The sequence below is a fragment of the Dipodomys merriami genome, unplaced genomic scaffold (genome assembly GCF_024711535.1).
Source record: "Dipodomys merriami isolate MVZ:Mamm:240054 unplaced genomic scaffold, mDipMer1.0.p SCAF_379, whole genome shotgun sequence".
Classification (NCBI taxonomy): Eukaryota; Metazoa; Chordata; class Mammalia; order Rodentia; family Heteromyidae; genus Dipodomys; species Dipodomys merriami.
The window spans coordinates 844,482-860,117 of NW_027205370.1; the positions used below are offsets into that span (position 1 = coordinate 844,482).

The 15,636-nt window shown below is 39.6% G+C and overlaps 2 protein-coding genes and 1 long non-coding RNA gene across 7 annotated transcripts in view; 1 reads left to right on the plus strand and 2 right to left on the minus strand.

The window, feature by feature from the left end:
• The window catches only part of LOC138804900 (CTD small phosphatase-like protein 2), a 64,210-nt gene extending 63,721 nt beyond the window's left edge, over window positions 1-489 (minus strand). For 2 of the 3 annotated variants that reach the window (XM_069989425.1, XM_069989423.1), the window contains exon 1: window positions 403-489. The gene's annotated coding sequence lies outside the window, so the exon portion shown is untranslated. Of the gene's footprint in view, window positions 1-284; window positions 367-402 lie in introns of those variants that run through there. The other variant, XM_069989424.1, reaches the window with a different exon arrangement.
• Window positions 490-522: 33 nt separating this feature from the next.
• The window catches only part of LOC138804905 (uncharacterized), a 40,182-nt gene continuing 25,068 nt past the window's right edge, over window positions 523-15,636 (plus strand). The window contains exons 1-4 of the long non-coding RNA XR_011365377.1: window positions 523-598; window positions 1,411-1,619; window positions 8,096-8,201; window positions 10,916-11,021. This is a non-coding gene — a long non-coding RNA (uncharacterized lncRNA). The remainder of the gene's footprint in view (window positions 599-1,410; window positions 1,620-8,095; window positions 8,202-10,915; window positions 11,022-15,636) is intronic.
• The window catches only part of LOC138804903 (protein GOLM2), a 44,126-nt gene continuing 34,617 nt past the window's right edge, over window positions 6,128-15,636 (minus strand). For 2 of the 3 annotated variants that reach the window (XM_069989427.1, XM_069989426.1), the window contains exons 9-10: window positions 12,805-12,972; window positions 6,128-8,199 (exon numbers count right to left, since the gene is read on the minus strand). In XM_069989427.1, the coding sequence (XP_069845528.1) occupies window positions 8,129-8,199; window positions 12,805-12,972 (239 nt within the window). In that variant the 3' untranslated portion in view covers window positions 6,128-8,128. The remainder of the gene's footprint in view (window positions 8,200-12,804; window positions 12,973-15,636) is intronic. The other variant, XM_069989428.1, reaches the window with a different exon arrangement.

Here is a 15,636-nt window from a genome sequence, read left to right on the forward strand (position 1 = left end):
GGGGAGAGAATCAGGTGAGCTCAGGTTAGAAAAGACCATCTTTTTAACTTCATCACCCAAGGGGGACCCACGGGGGGGGGGGGGGGGGCTGGAGAGCAGGAACGTGAGATCGGGGTGGGGGTGGGTAGCAAAGTGAAATCTAACCCCAGAAATCACAACACACAGGCCTCAGCCCGAGAGCTGAAGCTGGCGGGAAGTGAGCGCTCTTTCCGCTCCCAGGGGAAAGTCCGGGCCAGAGCGGCTCCACACAGCGGACAGACAAGGCGCCAACAGTGCATGCCTACCACCGCGCCGGGAGCGCTGGAGGACCGGGCAGAGAAGGGGAGGAGATCCCGACAGACGGCCCTGGAAGAGGAGGACTGAGGCAGGGAGCCGCGGCGACGTCTGGATAAAGGGGATTACCTTCACTGTGACGACAGAGAAGCGTCTTCGGGTTCCGGCGATAGTCCCGACTGCGCAACGTGTGGTGTCTTTCCCGCTTTAGCCCGCAGCAGCAACAGAACCAGCTCCTTCAGCCAGTCGCCATTTCCCGCCTACCGACCTGCTGCACCGCACGGACAGGGACCCGGATGGAAAGCGGCCTCTCCGCGCAGGCGCGGTGACTTCCTCCTCCGCCCCCCCTCCTCCCGCCACAATTCCGCGAGGTGGGAGGGAAGGAATGCGGGCGGCCACCGCGGGGACGACCGGGGGGGAGGTGGGGGGGGGGAAGCTGTGAGGGGGAGTGCAGGGGGGAGAGGCGGGGAAGGAGGAAAGGAAAAACAACTTTGACTTCCGTGAAGGGGTTGAAGTACCGGACGCCAGAAAAAAAAAAAAAAAAGAAAGCTCGCGGGTTCTAATCACTGGCTCAGAAAAAAAAAAAAAGATCGGGTCTCAGGACCGGACGAAGAAAGAAATGACAAAAACGATCGGGGCACGCGAGGGCCTGGGGGATGTTTGTACTTCAGGGGCCTCCGTAGGCGGCCGTAGAGTGGTCGCAGGGGGAGTAGGGAGTAGAGCGTTAGGAATGGAGAGGCGGAGACGTGAAGGACGGTTTTTCCTCCCGCTGCTAACGGAACCGCTGGAGGCCGAGCTAGGAAGGGGGTGGGGGGGGGGAGGAAGGAGGGGCGGGCCTTGATGACGCGCGCTATCGGCGCGGGGGGGCGGAGCTTGAGGAGCGCGCCCTCGGCTCTGGGGGCGGGGCTTAGCGCGTCGCGCAGCCTGGCGGCTAGGTTTTAGTAACTGGGCGCGATCGGTGGGCGGGGCCGAGCCGGACGGGGCGGGGCTAACGGTTTGGCGCGCTGGAGGAGGTATAGCTTGTGTTGAATGCTCTCGGAGGCCCCGAGAAGATGGGGGTAGGGGGGGAGGGAAAGGGGGCGGATCTCGATCCTTTCCTGGGAGGCTGGGGGTGACCCCAGAATGTTCTCTCTCCAGCTTCCTCACCTAGATGACCAGAGCAGCTGCTCTGGTGGCTTCGATTCTATTCCACGCGTGGTGGTGGCGGCGGCGGCGGTGGTTCTTCTGGCGGAGAACTCGGATCTTTGAGACAATTAGGCTTCTCACTACAAAGCCTGGGTCGAAGGACGGTCAGCGCCCACGGAATGAAACAACATATCAATCGGGAGCGTCCAGGCCTCTGAAATGTCAGTCTGTTAGTGATTAGGAGACAGTTACCTCTGGACTAAAATTACAGGCCATTCTCATTATTCAATCATGAAGTGTGCATTGAAAATATATATATACCAGGTAACCACAATACAAAAAAAAAAGAAAAAGAAAAAGCAAGTGCAGACTACTGGTCCTCTAGAGGCTGGTGACAAGGACTGGCCACCTTGCCCATCCTGGGTTGAAATTGGATCTTGACAGCCTTCTTAGCTCCCCAATCCGACTATGATATTCCCAATCTCTGGACTAGCTAAGATTACAGGCCTGAGTCACTAGCATCTTGCCCTAAAGTTACTTTAAAATGTAAGAAAACCTAGGAATGTTTATGAAAAAAATTCTTATTAGTTATTTCAAGCATTTACACTGTACTTAGGTTAAAGTTTTACTTCAGCACACTTTACTTTCTTCTAGTCCTGGTTGGGCACTACCACTTGTGTGAGTCATATCTCCACTTCTGGATCCTCAGATCTCAGCTAGGATTATGGGCATGGGCCACCAGCACCTAGTTAAAACAACTTCCATATGAACTTTGTATTCCCAACAACGCAGATATTTCAGATAGTTGTTAATTCTCTCCCATCCTTTCAGTTGAAGACAATGAAATTATAAAAAATTATGCCTAAAAGGCATTACCATAGAAGAAACTAAGAAACAGTTGATTATACCCTCATTCTATTCACCACCACCACCTCAGGGGGTGTATCACTGTGAGTTAAGTTTAGTAAGCCCAAATGCTTTTGCAGTTTACTTAATATCCTAAGACCATTTTCTCAGAGTAAGACTGTTATTTGTTTTTTATTTTAGTTATATTTTCCCTATTTAGTAACAAAGTATTTTTAAGTTCAAATGTATTTATGAAAGAGTAACAAGGTGTGTCCCTTTCTCCTGAAGTGGCAGTTGTTAATGTCAATAAACTTCAGTAATAACACTGTCAAAGATTTAGACTGTCAAATTTTAATACAGGAAGTATTAATGGGGCACAGTGGCACACACTTAATACCAGCTACTTGGGAGACAGAGGACAGAGTTCAGAACCAGGCTCTCCTTTCTAAAAAACAGAAAGAGAAGGAAATACTAAAAAATATTAAGTTACCTTCAGGTTATCTATAAGGTGTAACATACATGATTTTTATATATTTAAACTTGGGTTCCACCTACAAGGTCCCTCTACCTCTCTATTTATATATTTATATATATATATATATTATTTTATATATATTATATACCAAAATATACACATATATGCCAAATTTCCCCCTATCTGAATTCCAAACCACTTTTAGCCCCAAATAGTTCATAAGAGATACTCAACATGTATATGGAATCTTATTTTTCACTTGAAATAGAAGATATAGGTACTTTGCAATACATAATTTACCTTTTTTTCTCTGTTGTATGCAGTGTATGTTCTTTTTTTTTTTTTTTGGGGGGGTCCGGTCATGGGGCTTGAACTCTGGGCCTGGGCGCTGTCCCTCAGCTCTTCAGCTCAAGGCAAGCACTCTACCACTTGAGCCACCTTCCCAGCCCCAGTGTATGCTCTTTCTGCAATTCACTACAGCAATAATGCTTCTACTACATATTCAAGAATTAGAACTGTCATTTGCTCCTGTAATTATCTGATGACAATGCCCATCGAAATTCTACATTGTTAAAACTGAACTCAAGGGCTGGGAAGGTGGCTCAGTGGTAGAGCGCTTGCCTTGCATGCCTGAGGCCCTGGGTTCGATTCCTCAGCACCACATAAGCAAAAAGAAAAAAGCCGGAAGTGGTGCTGTGGTTCAAGTGGTAGAGCGCTAGCCTTGAGCTGAAGAGCTGAGGACAGTGCCCAGGCCCAGAGTTCAGGCCCCACAACCAGACCCAAGGAAAAAAAAAAAACAAAAAACTGAACTCAATTTTCTTTCAAACCTGTTCCTCAGTGTTCTGCATCTTAACAAATGCAATTTTTCTTTCTCATACCCCTGTCCAGCCCAGCTGGCCCTCCATATCCACATGGTCCACATCCAATAGATTCAACTAAGTTTCTGTCTGTAATGAACATGTACAGGCTTTTTGTTATTATTCTCTGAACAATAAACTATCATTTATAGTGCAACAAGTATTGTAAGTAACAGAGATAATTTAAAATACATAGGAGGTAAGCAGAGGAAGGAGGTTAATAACAGACCAGGCACTGGTGGCTCATGCTGATTATCCTAGCTACTGAAGAAGCTGAGATCTGAGGATGGCAGTTCAAAGCCAGCCCAGGCAGTAAAGTCCCTGAGACTCTTATCTCCAATTAACTTCCAGAAAACTGGAAGTGGGGCTATGGCTCAAAGTCGTAGAGTGCTAGCTTTGAGCAAAAGAGCTCGGCGATAATGCCTAGGCCTGAGTTCAAGCCCCACGACTGAACAAAAGAAAAAATGAGTAACAGGAGCAGCAAATATAAATGAAGTATATGATATCATAGTGAACTCTTTGTACAATTAATTTACACTATACCACATCTCATTGGAGCCACAGACCCCCTGATAAGTTAAGCCATTACAGTAAGTGACGGTCTTCCTTGAAAGTTTTGTTTTTGTAAGGGATTTTTTTTTTTTTTTTGTACAAGGGTCTCTATCTCTTACTCAGCTTTTTCACTCATGGCTGGCATTCTCCAACCCAGCTTGCTTTGTTGGTTAACTGCAGGAAGATTCTGCCTGACTTCTCTGCCCTAGATGGCTATGAACCTCTACCCTCAGGTTGCCTGAGAAGCTAGGCATAAGCCACTTGTACCTTGCCTATTGTTTCTTGAGATATGTATTCATATGCCTAAGATAGCCTTGAACTCTTGTTTCAGCCTTCTGAATGCTTGGATTACAACTATGATTGGCTTTTTTGTTGAGAAAAAGAAAAAAGGAAGAAAGGGAAGGGAAGGGAAGGAAGGAAGGAAGGAAGGAAGAGGTTAGCTGAGCACTGGTGGCATACACCTATAATCCTAACTACACAGGAGGCTGAGATCTGAGGATCATGGTTTGAAGCCAGTCTGTGCAGGAAGTCTGTGAGACTCTTATTTCTAATTAACCATCAGAAAATGGGAAGTGGTGCTGTGGCTGGAAGTGGTAGAGCAGTAGCCGAGAATAGCACCCAGACCCAGAGTTCAAGCCCCATGACTGATAAATATCATGATCTAGCAAATTTTGTTACATAAAAAAAGACACAAAACCTTTTTTAAATGAAGTGACATATTTTAGAAATTATTTAGAAGTCATAATCACATTACCCCTAAAATCAATCTTATATGTATGTTTTATATTCTGCACTTTCACTTTTTGGGTCAGTAGCAATTAACCAAATTTTCTCCCTGCCTGGCCCCCTTTCTACCTCTTTCTTCACTTTCATTTCACCATAGGTGAACTGTAATATATACCTTGAATGAAAAACTTGATTCTTTGGTATCTGGTCAACATGAAAACATTATTTTTAATCAGTCTTTATCCCCTTTTAAAACTATGTTTCCTTTGAGTGTTATTAGTCTATCTCTACTTGAATGTAAGTTCCAGACTAGATTTTGCCTTTTTGCCAGTCCTGGGGCTTTAAACTCAGGGCACTGTTCCTAAGCTCTTCTGGTTCAAGGCTAGCACTCTATCACTTGAGCCATGGTTGTAATTCTGGCTTGTTTTTTGTTTTGTTGTTGTTGTTGTTTGGGGGGGGAGTTTATTGGAGATGAGTCTTACAGACTTAACTGCCCAAGAAGGCTTCAAATTATGATCCTCAGATCTCAGCCTTCTGAGTAGCTAGGATCAGATCATGACTATCTTATCCACTTACCTTACTACTAAGAACAATGCCAAGCACACAAAAGACATTCAATATTTGTTGAATATTTGAGCCCTATAGTAAACAGCCTAGTATAAAATTTCTGCTTTTAGCCAGCCACCATGGCTCAAGCCTGTAATCCTAGCTACTCAGGAGGCTGGGATCTGAGGATCATGGTTCAAAGCCAGCCCGGGCAGGAAAGTCCATGAGACTCTCTTATCTCCAATAAACTACTAGAAAGCTGGAAGTGGCGCTGTGGCTCAAGTGGTAGAGCATTTACCTTGTGCTGAAGAGCTGAGGGACAGTGCCCAGGCCCAGAGTTCAAGCCCCCCAAGACCAAAAAATAAATAAATAAAATCTGCTTTTTTAGCTTAGCCTAACTAAAAATGGATGTTAAATTTGTTTAAAATCTTAGTGTTTAAATGTTACTATTGTGGGGCACCAGAGGCTCATACCTGTATTCCTTTGCTACTCAGGAGGCTGAGACCTAAAGATTGCAGTTTGAAACCAGCCATGGCAGGAAAATCTGTAAGACTTTTATTTCTAGTTAACTACCAGAAAAGCTGAAAATGGAGCTGTGTCTCAACTGGTCGAATGCTAGGGGCGTGTCCAAGCTGGGGGGTTCAAGCACCAGCCCAGCACAGAAAAGAAGTTACTGTTTACATCAGATCTGTAACTATGTATATATCTGAACCAATGAAACAGTGAAACAAGTTTAATTTTTAATTTATTAGAACCCAGTAAGTGATGATTTTAAAAGCAGAGTTCCCATCAAATTAACACTTAATTCAGGGCAAAATACATTAAAAAAAAAAACTAAACCTTAAGGCAGAAGTAAAACATTATAAAAAACAGCATGTCTAATAGAGACTTGCAGAATGTCAGAATTCTAGGAGACTCACATAACACTACAATGTTAATACAGTCAGAAAGGTTATTGATTGGTCCAAGATTTGTTTATAAAATGTCTAGGCTGCTAATTGAAGAAAATTTTTGCTGTGTAAGTAATAGCTACCATACAACCAAATGGCCTTTTATGTCAAAGGAACTAAGGCAGATAATTTCATGGTTTTCATTTTAAAAACTTCACAATATTATCTATGAAGTAAGTATTACCAAGAGTATTTTTAGATTTATCTCCCCATGCCAATGCCCAGAGGACCTGTATCACTTTCCTTTAACTGCATCTTAAAAGTTCTGTGAATCATCACAGTACTTCATTGTAGGACTGATCTTAGTGATAACAAAAGTATGAATCATTTGCTTTGATATAGAAAAAAGCAATTTCATTAAATTACCAAATCATTTCCTGATGATTAAGGAATTTTAAACTGAAACCTTAAATCTTTTGAATACCTCTTCAAGTGTGAAGGATTTCTTTACTTCTGCAAATTTGAATTTTGACTGGAATCTTAGTGTGTGGGGAAATGTTTCTGATTTATCTGCTTATTTATTGTTCAATGTTGAGAATCTTGGGCCCCAGTGGTTTAGCCCTTATAAAAAATAGGGTTAACAACCTTAAGTTTCCCCCTCATAATCAAAAGCTTTTGTTTTCAGGGAGTGAGATAAAATTTATAAGTCCTTTAAATCCTAGAAATCAAGGATTAGCTAGTCTACACATGCTACTGATCAAAAGAGACAAAATGCACTGAAAATAATTTTATAAGTCTGGAAAATATGAGGTCAATGGGTTCTTAACTAATATTAAGTAATTATAAAGATTCATTTTATTACAAACTTTTAAGCTACTTTAATAAAACACCTGTAGACCTCACTGCACTTCTATTTATCTGTGCATTAATAAAAACCTGTTAAAAGTCCTTATTTAGTAACTCTGAAAAAGTCCAGTCAAATAAGATCACTAAAGCTGTCAGAAAAAGCTTTGAAATACTGATTGAAGATTTATTTCAAGGTAGATGTAGCCCCTTTCAAGATGTGACATTTAAATGATGATTATCCTCACCACCTTGAACTCTGAAAGTAAAAATTTTAGCCAGTGCTGACTATAGTTAACAGTACTTGAAAATTAAAAATTGAAAATATACTGTCAATCATGCACTCCACAATTTCAAGAACTAAGAAATAACATAAATACTGTTATTTCTTTGAAGGTTATCTCAACTTTCAGCAGGCTTCAGCTGAAAGTTAATCTGCCAAAACACATCAGCACCCATGTAAAATAAAAGCAGGGAAGTGACACTGTACACATTGCCCAGGCTAGCATCCAGTTTCCCCTCATGTAATTTGCCATAATTCCTTAAAGAGCATTACATGAGGGGTACATAGAACACCTGTTGGGCTAACAGGAATATATTAGTATATAAAATTTATTCAGCTGAATAACTCTTTTCATTCTGGTTATGCTATGTGCAAACTATAACCTGTACAAACGTTTTCTCCTGCTTGTCTACTGTGGAAAAATTAGGCTCCATAAAGTGTGAAATATACATTAGTTTGCTTTAAATGCAAAGATTAACTATTTTTGGCTCAACTGTGTCATAACCAAAAAAGTCTCTGCTTTAATAATACAATATGAAAAAGTTCACATATGTACATGAGTACATTCCTTCATTAAAGTTTTTCCTTAAATCTATTTCAATGTATCTTTACAACTGATACAACTGATCTTTACAATGAAAGTCAAAAATGACAAAGTAGAAATGATTCAATTTTACAGCACTTTAGGTTTTGTGACATTTCCCTGTGGGACTTAAAGGACATCATTGAAACGCTGCTTCCCGTAGTCTGCAGGATCCATTTGAAGCTCTCGTTCTTCATCATCTGTAAGTAAAACAACTGTGTATCAAGAATAATGTTTTAAAATCACTGCAGAAATCCAATTTAACAATGTCTCAGTTTTTCAGCCTTTAATTTTCTCTTGTTATTTCTCACCAATTATAAACATTTGCCCTTAATTTTTAGTTGCTTGCCTTTAATAATGAAAAGTCTAACTTTTGAAGAATTAACTTATTTTAAGAAATCTTTTGGTAACTGATAGACGGACAAATGCAGAGTTACAATAAACATAGCTAGCATTAGGAATATACAGCATTGAGTCAATCCTGTTATTTCTGTATAGATGAACATTAGTTCATTGAACTAATGCTTTGGTAGAACAATTTGCATATATTTTTCATGTCTTAAAAGTTAATTCTTGGGGGGACGCTGGGAAAGGATGTGAAGGGTAAACAAAGGAGGAGGCTGCAATGCTTGATAAGAAATGTACTCATTACCTTGCCCATGTAATTGTAATCCCTCTGTACAGTATGTTCACAAAAAATAAAAATTAAAATTAAAAAAAGTTAATTCTTAAGGTAATCCACACTTTTAATGTAAAAATTTAGAAAGGAAAATAAAAGTATCCCCTATTCCTTTGCTTCCTTGAAAATAGCTTGACTTTAATTTTCTAACCGAAGTAATGCTAACTTTACCAAAAAAAACAAAAACAAAAACAAAAACTTTAATCACATAATGTTACTATACAATAAGCTCCTCAAAGCTCTTTTTGAGTAGCTGAATTAAATGACTCCAAAAATTGCTCTGGAGTTTGATTTGGCTAGTGATAGAGTTTGTCACTTTATCTGCCAATGGCAATCCTTTTCCAATTTTGGCTGCAAACTGTAGGTTTTGAAATACAGGAGAGTCTTAAAGCTACATTAAAATAAAAATGAAAAAAATTCTAATCAGAGTCTCAGAGGTCAGCTATGGAGCACCTGCATTTTTATGACATTCTTTTTTTTTTTTTTTTTTTTTTGTCGGTCATGGGGCTTGAACTCTGGACCTGGGCGCTGTCCCTCAGCTCTTCAGCTCAAGGTGAGCGCTCTACCACTTGAGCTACAGCGCCACTTCCGGTTTTCTGGTGGTTTATTGGAGATAGGAGTCTCACGGTCTCTCCTGCCCGGGCTGGCTTTGAACCGCGATCCTCAGATCTCAGCCTCCTGGGTAGCTAGGATTACAGGCGTGAGCCACCGGCGCCCGGCTTTTTATGACATTCTTATTTCAGGTTTAGTAGATTGGTTGGTTGGTTGAATGGTTGGTTTTTTTTATTTTGGTGCTGGTCTTGAGGTTTGAATTCTGAGTCTGGGCACTGTCCCTGAGATTTTGTGTTCAAGGCTAGAACTCTAACCTGAGCCACAGCTCCACTTCCACCTTTTTGATAGTTAATTGGAGGTAAGAATCTCACAGACTTTCTTGCCAGACTGGCTTTGAATTATGATCTCCTCAGATCTCAGCCTCCTGAATAGATTGGATTGATTAAAGGCACATCCCACCTGTGCCAGGCTGGTTTACAGTAAGTTTTTGACTTGAAAAATTTGTTCTCTCAAAAGTGCCAAACCACTTTCTTTTATCCTTTTAAGAACTTTCCTGTTAAACCTACATTTAGAATTAGAAACAAACAATTTGTACCATATTCTTAAAACCAAACACACTTCCTTAATAGTATAATCTGCTAGGTAAATATATGATAACCTCAAATCTGTTATAATATGCAAAAGATTAACATGTAACATACCAAGTAATTAGTTATACCAGGGAATTATAATTATACCATCATCAATTAATTATACCACAGGATTTCATTTTGACATGCCCATAGACGCATATAATGTACCTTAATAAGACTTAACCCCTTTATCTCTCTATGATTCAAAAAATATGTATCTTATGCATATCCTAAGAAACTAGGAAAATTGAGGGGAGGTGTTAGGTTGAGAGGGATGGGTGAGAATGCTGAAATTAGGTATGGATCATTAGGCATTTGTCTGTGCTTCAATTGTTTCTATCTTTGTTTACAAAATTTCAATGGTGGCAGTAAATTTTCTATTTTCTTCCCTAGGCTGGGGAATAGATATGTTCTAGGAATCCTGAAATCTGAAATATATTTTCCATAACACTTATGTTAATTAGTGATTCCACTGTAAAGGAAAGCACAGAATTTTAAAACAGAATGGTCACTAAGAGCTTAATACTGTCACATACAGATGAAGAAACTGCAGTCCACAGGATTTAAGCAACTTGAAAAGTAATTTACAGCCTGTCTCTTGACTCTAGCCCCATGGTTTCTTCATTGTATTTTATGGCTATTTGGCTACAAGAGCAAATTGCATTGGGAACCCAGTAATTAGATCTACATTTGAACAATGAAAAAATGCTTTCAAACTCTACAACTTCTGATTTAGTAATAAACATTTGGAATCTAACTTGTTGGTAACATAGAGAACTACATAATACCGTAATACCGCCCCCTCTACTTTTGGAGTTAATACCTCAAAACATGTCTAAAATTACTTTATATCTCTCTTTAGTCTCTTTAACAAAATTATCTCTATTTGCTATAGCATCATGTTCTTGCATCGTTCTGTTCTCCGTGGAGAGTCTTGTAACAATCCTACCCTCTTCTTACTATTGTCTAATAAACCCCAGAATGGAGTTGTAACAACCCCCCCCACACATACACACACGCACACGCTTCATGTAAGTGTTTTATATTTTTTAGAAAATAAAGGGAATCATGAAGACATTTCTGATGGCAAAGAGAAATGCAAGAGGGAAGGAAGAAGGGAACAGGAGAATGAGAAGGCATTAAAAATAATTTACCTACTGTGAGTAAAACACAAAACTATTAAACTCAAAATTTTTAAACTAACTTAAACACAGCCAAAAAATATAACGAACAATTAGCTGTTGTAATAAACCCCTCAAAACTGTCCAATGAACTAGTGAAGCCTTTAAGAAAAATTGCAGACCATTGTAAGTACAAATCAAGCAAAGCTTATGACAAGAAATTAAAAGACTTGTTATTATCCTACTATTCACAGTTGCAAGAATAAAAGCATAAAGTCATCAGTTAATAACATTGACTGAGGTCCCTAAGTGCCAAGTACTGTAGAAGGATGGGTATGGAGGCAGAAAGGGATACAAACAAAAGAAAAGGCAAAAAACGAAAATCCCTGCCCTCCATGAGCTTATGAGCTAATTGATATGATATGCAATCATGAAAATGCCTTAAAGTGTTATATGTAATTGCAGATAAATATATTCCAAGCAAATCACAAAAGCAATGGGGATAAAGGGTAAATATGTGAAAAAGGATGAAATTACAGAAAATGTGAGTCAAATTTATGAGATGTAACCTAAAAGTGCTGGGAAGAAATTCTCACTAGTACTTCTCTATATAACTCTTAGTACTTAATTAATTTCTCTTCTATGTCTAACAACTATGCCTCCCCCAAATCTAGGATGTACTATCAAAACAATATCTAGGTGGATGTTAAGAGTTCTGGTTTTTCTTTTTGTACTAACTATATATAGTATTGAAGGAGAATTATATTTCCATCTTAATTTTTAACAATTCTTGTCATGAACCTAAATGAATGGTTAATTATTATAACTTCAAAAAAAGCTGAGGAGAAAACCAAAACAGGTTACAGTAAAAAACTTTTATGCCCTATAATATAAAAAAATATAAATATAAAATATAAAAAATCATAATCAACTTTTATAGAAAATCTTAAAACTCCACCAATACAAATATAAGCAGGCAAAGAACAAGCCTAAAAGCTTGTCATAAAGCAATATACTCTGACATGCATGCACAGGTGGGACTGCATGCAGATACTCAACTTTCAGTAATTTAAAAGCTCAGAAATAATAGTTAAAACAAAAATATGTTGAATCTGTGCATTAATTATAAAAAGATAAATTTTCAAAAATTATTAAATGTAAATTTTAAGACTAGCAGAAAAACTTCAAAAGTAGAATGGCCTTTCTATTCTGTATCAGTGAATGAATAATTTCACCTTCAGTATTGAGGTCAATTCATTTATAGCTTTTCTTATAGCAAAAAGCCAGCAGGGCAATACTTGTACTTAGAATAATAGAATGTTTTCAGATAAGAAACTAGAAATAAAAAATAATTGCGGGGGCAGGTGCCAGTGGCTAGATATTCAGGAGGCTGAGATCTGAGGATCGTAGTATAAAGTCAGCCAGGACAGGAAAGTCCAATAAACCATTCAAAAAACTGGAAGTGGCATTGTGGCTCCAGTGGTAAAGCACTCACCTTGAGCTAAAGAGCTGAGGGACAGCGCCCAAGCTCAGACCCCCCCAAAAAAAAAACGGGGAGAGGGGGGAAGCATTGAATTCTAATGCTTCTGAAGAGTCTGAGTTTCAAATTTTAACTACATTGAGAACATATAATCTAAAATTTAAAAAAGCAAAACTGATACATGTTGTAAAAGTTTTCATAATAAAACTAAAAACTGCACAGAACCTTTTTGAATTAGTATTAAGGTTTATGCTAATAAGGCCAAAGTTCTATACAAATTCAACCAAACAACTGAGAGGTGGGTTTCTCGGTCACAGCATGGATGCCAGGCCCACGCTCACCTTGGACGTCTTCCTCTCCACCATCACCATCTTCTTCCTCATTGTAAGCCAGCTCAGCCTGCTTGTCTGCCTCATACTCACCTACGTTACCATCATCCCCATTATAATCCGCCAGTTTAGAGCCATGCTGCGGATCAACAGGGGACTCATTCTCATCAAAGAATCGGCCTGTGAAGTAGGTAGAGGATTAATTCAAGAGTAAAGGGAAGAAAAGAATGGCCCTATTCTGAAAACAGATGAGAAAGCAGACAGTGAAACCTGGAAATTTGCAGGGTACTAGTTATAAAAAAAGGATACATTTCATAAAGGTTATACTAGACAAGCATAATTAAGAGTGAAGACCTCACTCAAGAATTTGTCTTTTGAGCTCACACCTGTAATCCCAGCTACTCAGGAGGCTGAGATCTAAGGATTGTGGTTCAAAGCCAGCCCAGGCAGGAAAGTCCATGAAACTCTTATCTCCAATTAACCACCAGAAAACCGGAAATGCCACTGTGGCTTAAGTAGTAGAGTGCTGGCCTTGAGCTGAAGAGCTGAGGGATAGTGCTCAGGCCCAGAGTTTAAGCCTCAGGACTGACAAAAATTTTAAAAAATTGTCTTTTGTGTTTAATACTTGTTACTTAAGATTTGAATGCTTTTTGTCTTTTTTAATTATTGAGACAAGCTAGCCTGGAACTTGCCCATACTAGTCTTGAATTCATGAACTGCCTTGCCTCCCAAGTGCTGAGACAAGACTATAGCCATTTGATCCTCCACCTTATGATTTCAGTGTTTTCTTAATAAAAAAAAAAATTTTTTTTAAAGGTACTACTTTTAGGATTGTTTTCTTTTCTATTGGTCCTGGGGCTTGAACTAAGGGCCTAGACTTGTCCCTGAGCCTCTTTGTGCTCAAGGCTAGTACTCTACCATTTGGTGCCACAGAACCACTTCCAGCTTTTTCTGAGTTGTTTATTGGAGATAAGAGTCTCAAGAGACTTTCTTGCCTGGGCTGGCTATTTTTTTTTGGGAGGGGAGGTCAGTTGTGGGGCTTGAACTCTGGGCCAGAGCACTATCCCTTAGCTCTTCAGCTCAAGGCCAGTGCTCTACCACTTGAGCCACAGCACCACTTCCAGTTCTCAGAGTGGTTTATTGGAGCTAAGAGTCTCACAGTTTCCTGCCTGAGCTGGCTAAGAACTGTGATCTTCACATCTCAGCCTACTAAGTAGCTAGGATTATGGGTATGAGCCAACTGCACCCAGCTCAGGATTGTTTTTCTAATGACCCACAATTTCTCTATTGGACAAACACTTCAGTAGAATGAATTATTTAAATCCTGGAGATAACACATATTTGAAGTTCGTAATCATCTGTTGCTTTATCAACTACTATTTCCCATGAATAATACTGAAATCTTTAAAACAAATGAGTGCAGACTAAATTCTTTTGTACACTAATACAAACTATCAGAGCTGAGGCTCATATTCCTTTAATAATTCCCAGTAACATGAATTCCAAAAAGACACAGAAGAGAGAGCAAGAACCAGACTAGAGCTTTGAAAGAAAATCCCAATTATTTCTGGTTTCTTGCTTTCCATTTTCATTATCAAATTAAAAAAAGAAAAGTCAGTGGAAACTTAAGGAAGTTCACCTACCAGAGATCATTATGCTGTACACATTCCTAACAATTACAGATTGAAGAAAAAAAACATAATAGTTACTATAATAGAAACCTATTCAATTAGACATTAAAAATAAAAATGATGGAAGTGCCACTATGGCTTAAGCCTAGCACTCCTGAGTGAAAAAGCTCAGAAACAGCACCCAAGCCCTGAGTTAAAGCTTCCTGACCAACAGAAAAAAAAAAAAAAAAGACAAGACAGGTATACTAAGACCTAACTTAAAACATAGGTTAAAAACTCTAGCCAGGGGCTGGGAAGTTGGCTCAGTGGTAGAGCGCTTGCCTTGCATGCCTGAGGCCCTGGGTTCAATTCCTCAGCACCACATAAGCAAAAAGAAAAAAGCCGACAGTGCCCAGGCCCAGAGTTCAGGCCCCATGACCGGACCCAAAAAAAAAAAAACTCTAGCCGGGCATTAAATTTAGCATTATCTAGCATGACAGTTAATGTGTTAATTTGTAAAACATGAATTAAATCAACATGTAGGAATTTCAGACTTAAGACATTAACAATTTTCTGGAGCCTGGCATGGTGGTAATGTCTATAATTCCAGCTACTTGGGAGTATGGCCATTCAAGGCCAACCTAGGTAAGAGTATAACCCTGTCAAAAAAAGCTAAAGCAGCGGGGCGCTGGTGGCTCACGCCTGTAATCCTAGCTACTCAGGAGGCTGAGATCTGAGGATCGCGGTTCAAAGCCAGCCCGGGCAGGAGAGACCGTGAGACTCCTATCTCCAATAAACCACCAGAAAACCGGAAGTGGCGCTGTAGCTCAAGTGGTAGAGCGCTCGCCTTGAGCTGAAGAGCTGAGGGACAGCGCCCAGGCCCAGAGTTCAAGCCCCACGACCGACAAAAAAAAAAAAGCTAAAGCAAAAAGGGTGGCTTCAGAGACTGCTTGCCTAGCAAGGTAAAGACCCTGAGTTCAATCCCCAGTACTACCAAAAAAAAAAAAAAAAAAAAAACTGTCTTTGCTTGGAAAGAAAGTACAAATCGTAAGAATTATGGAGTATTAGCTACTTCTACGGATGGGTTGCCACATCATAAAGGCAATACATTTTTAATTGCTGGTTAAAGTGTTAAACAGTAGGATAGTTAAATAACAAATATTTATAGGCTTCTAAAGAAACCATGAAACCAAAGTAATTGAGGTCAATAAAGAGAACAATATTGGGGCTGAGA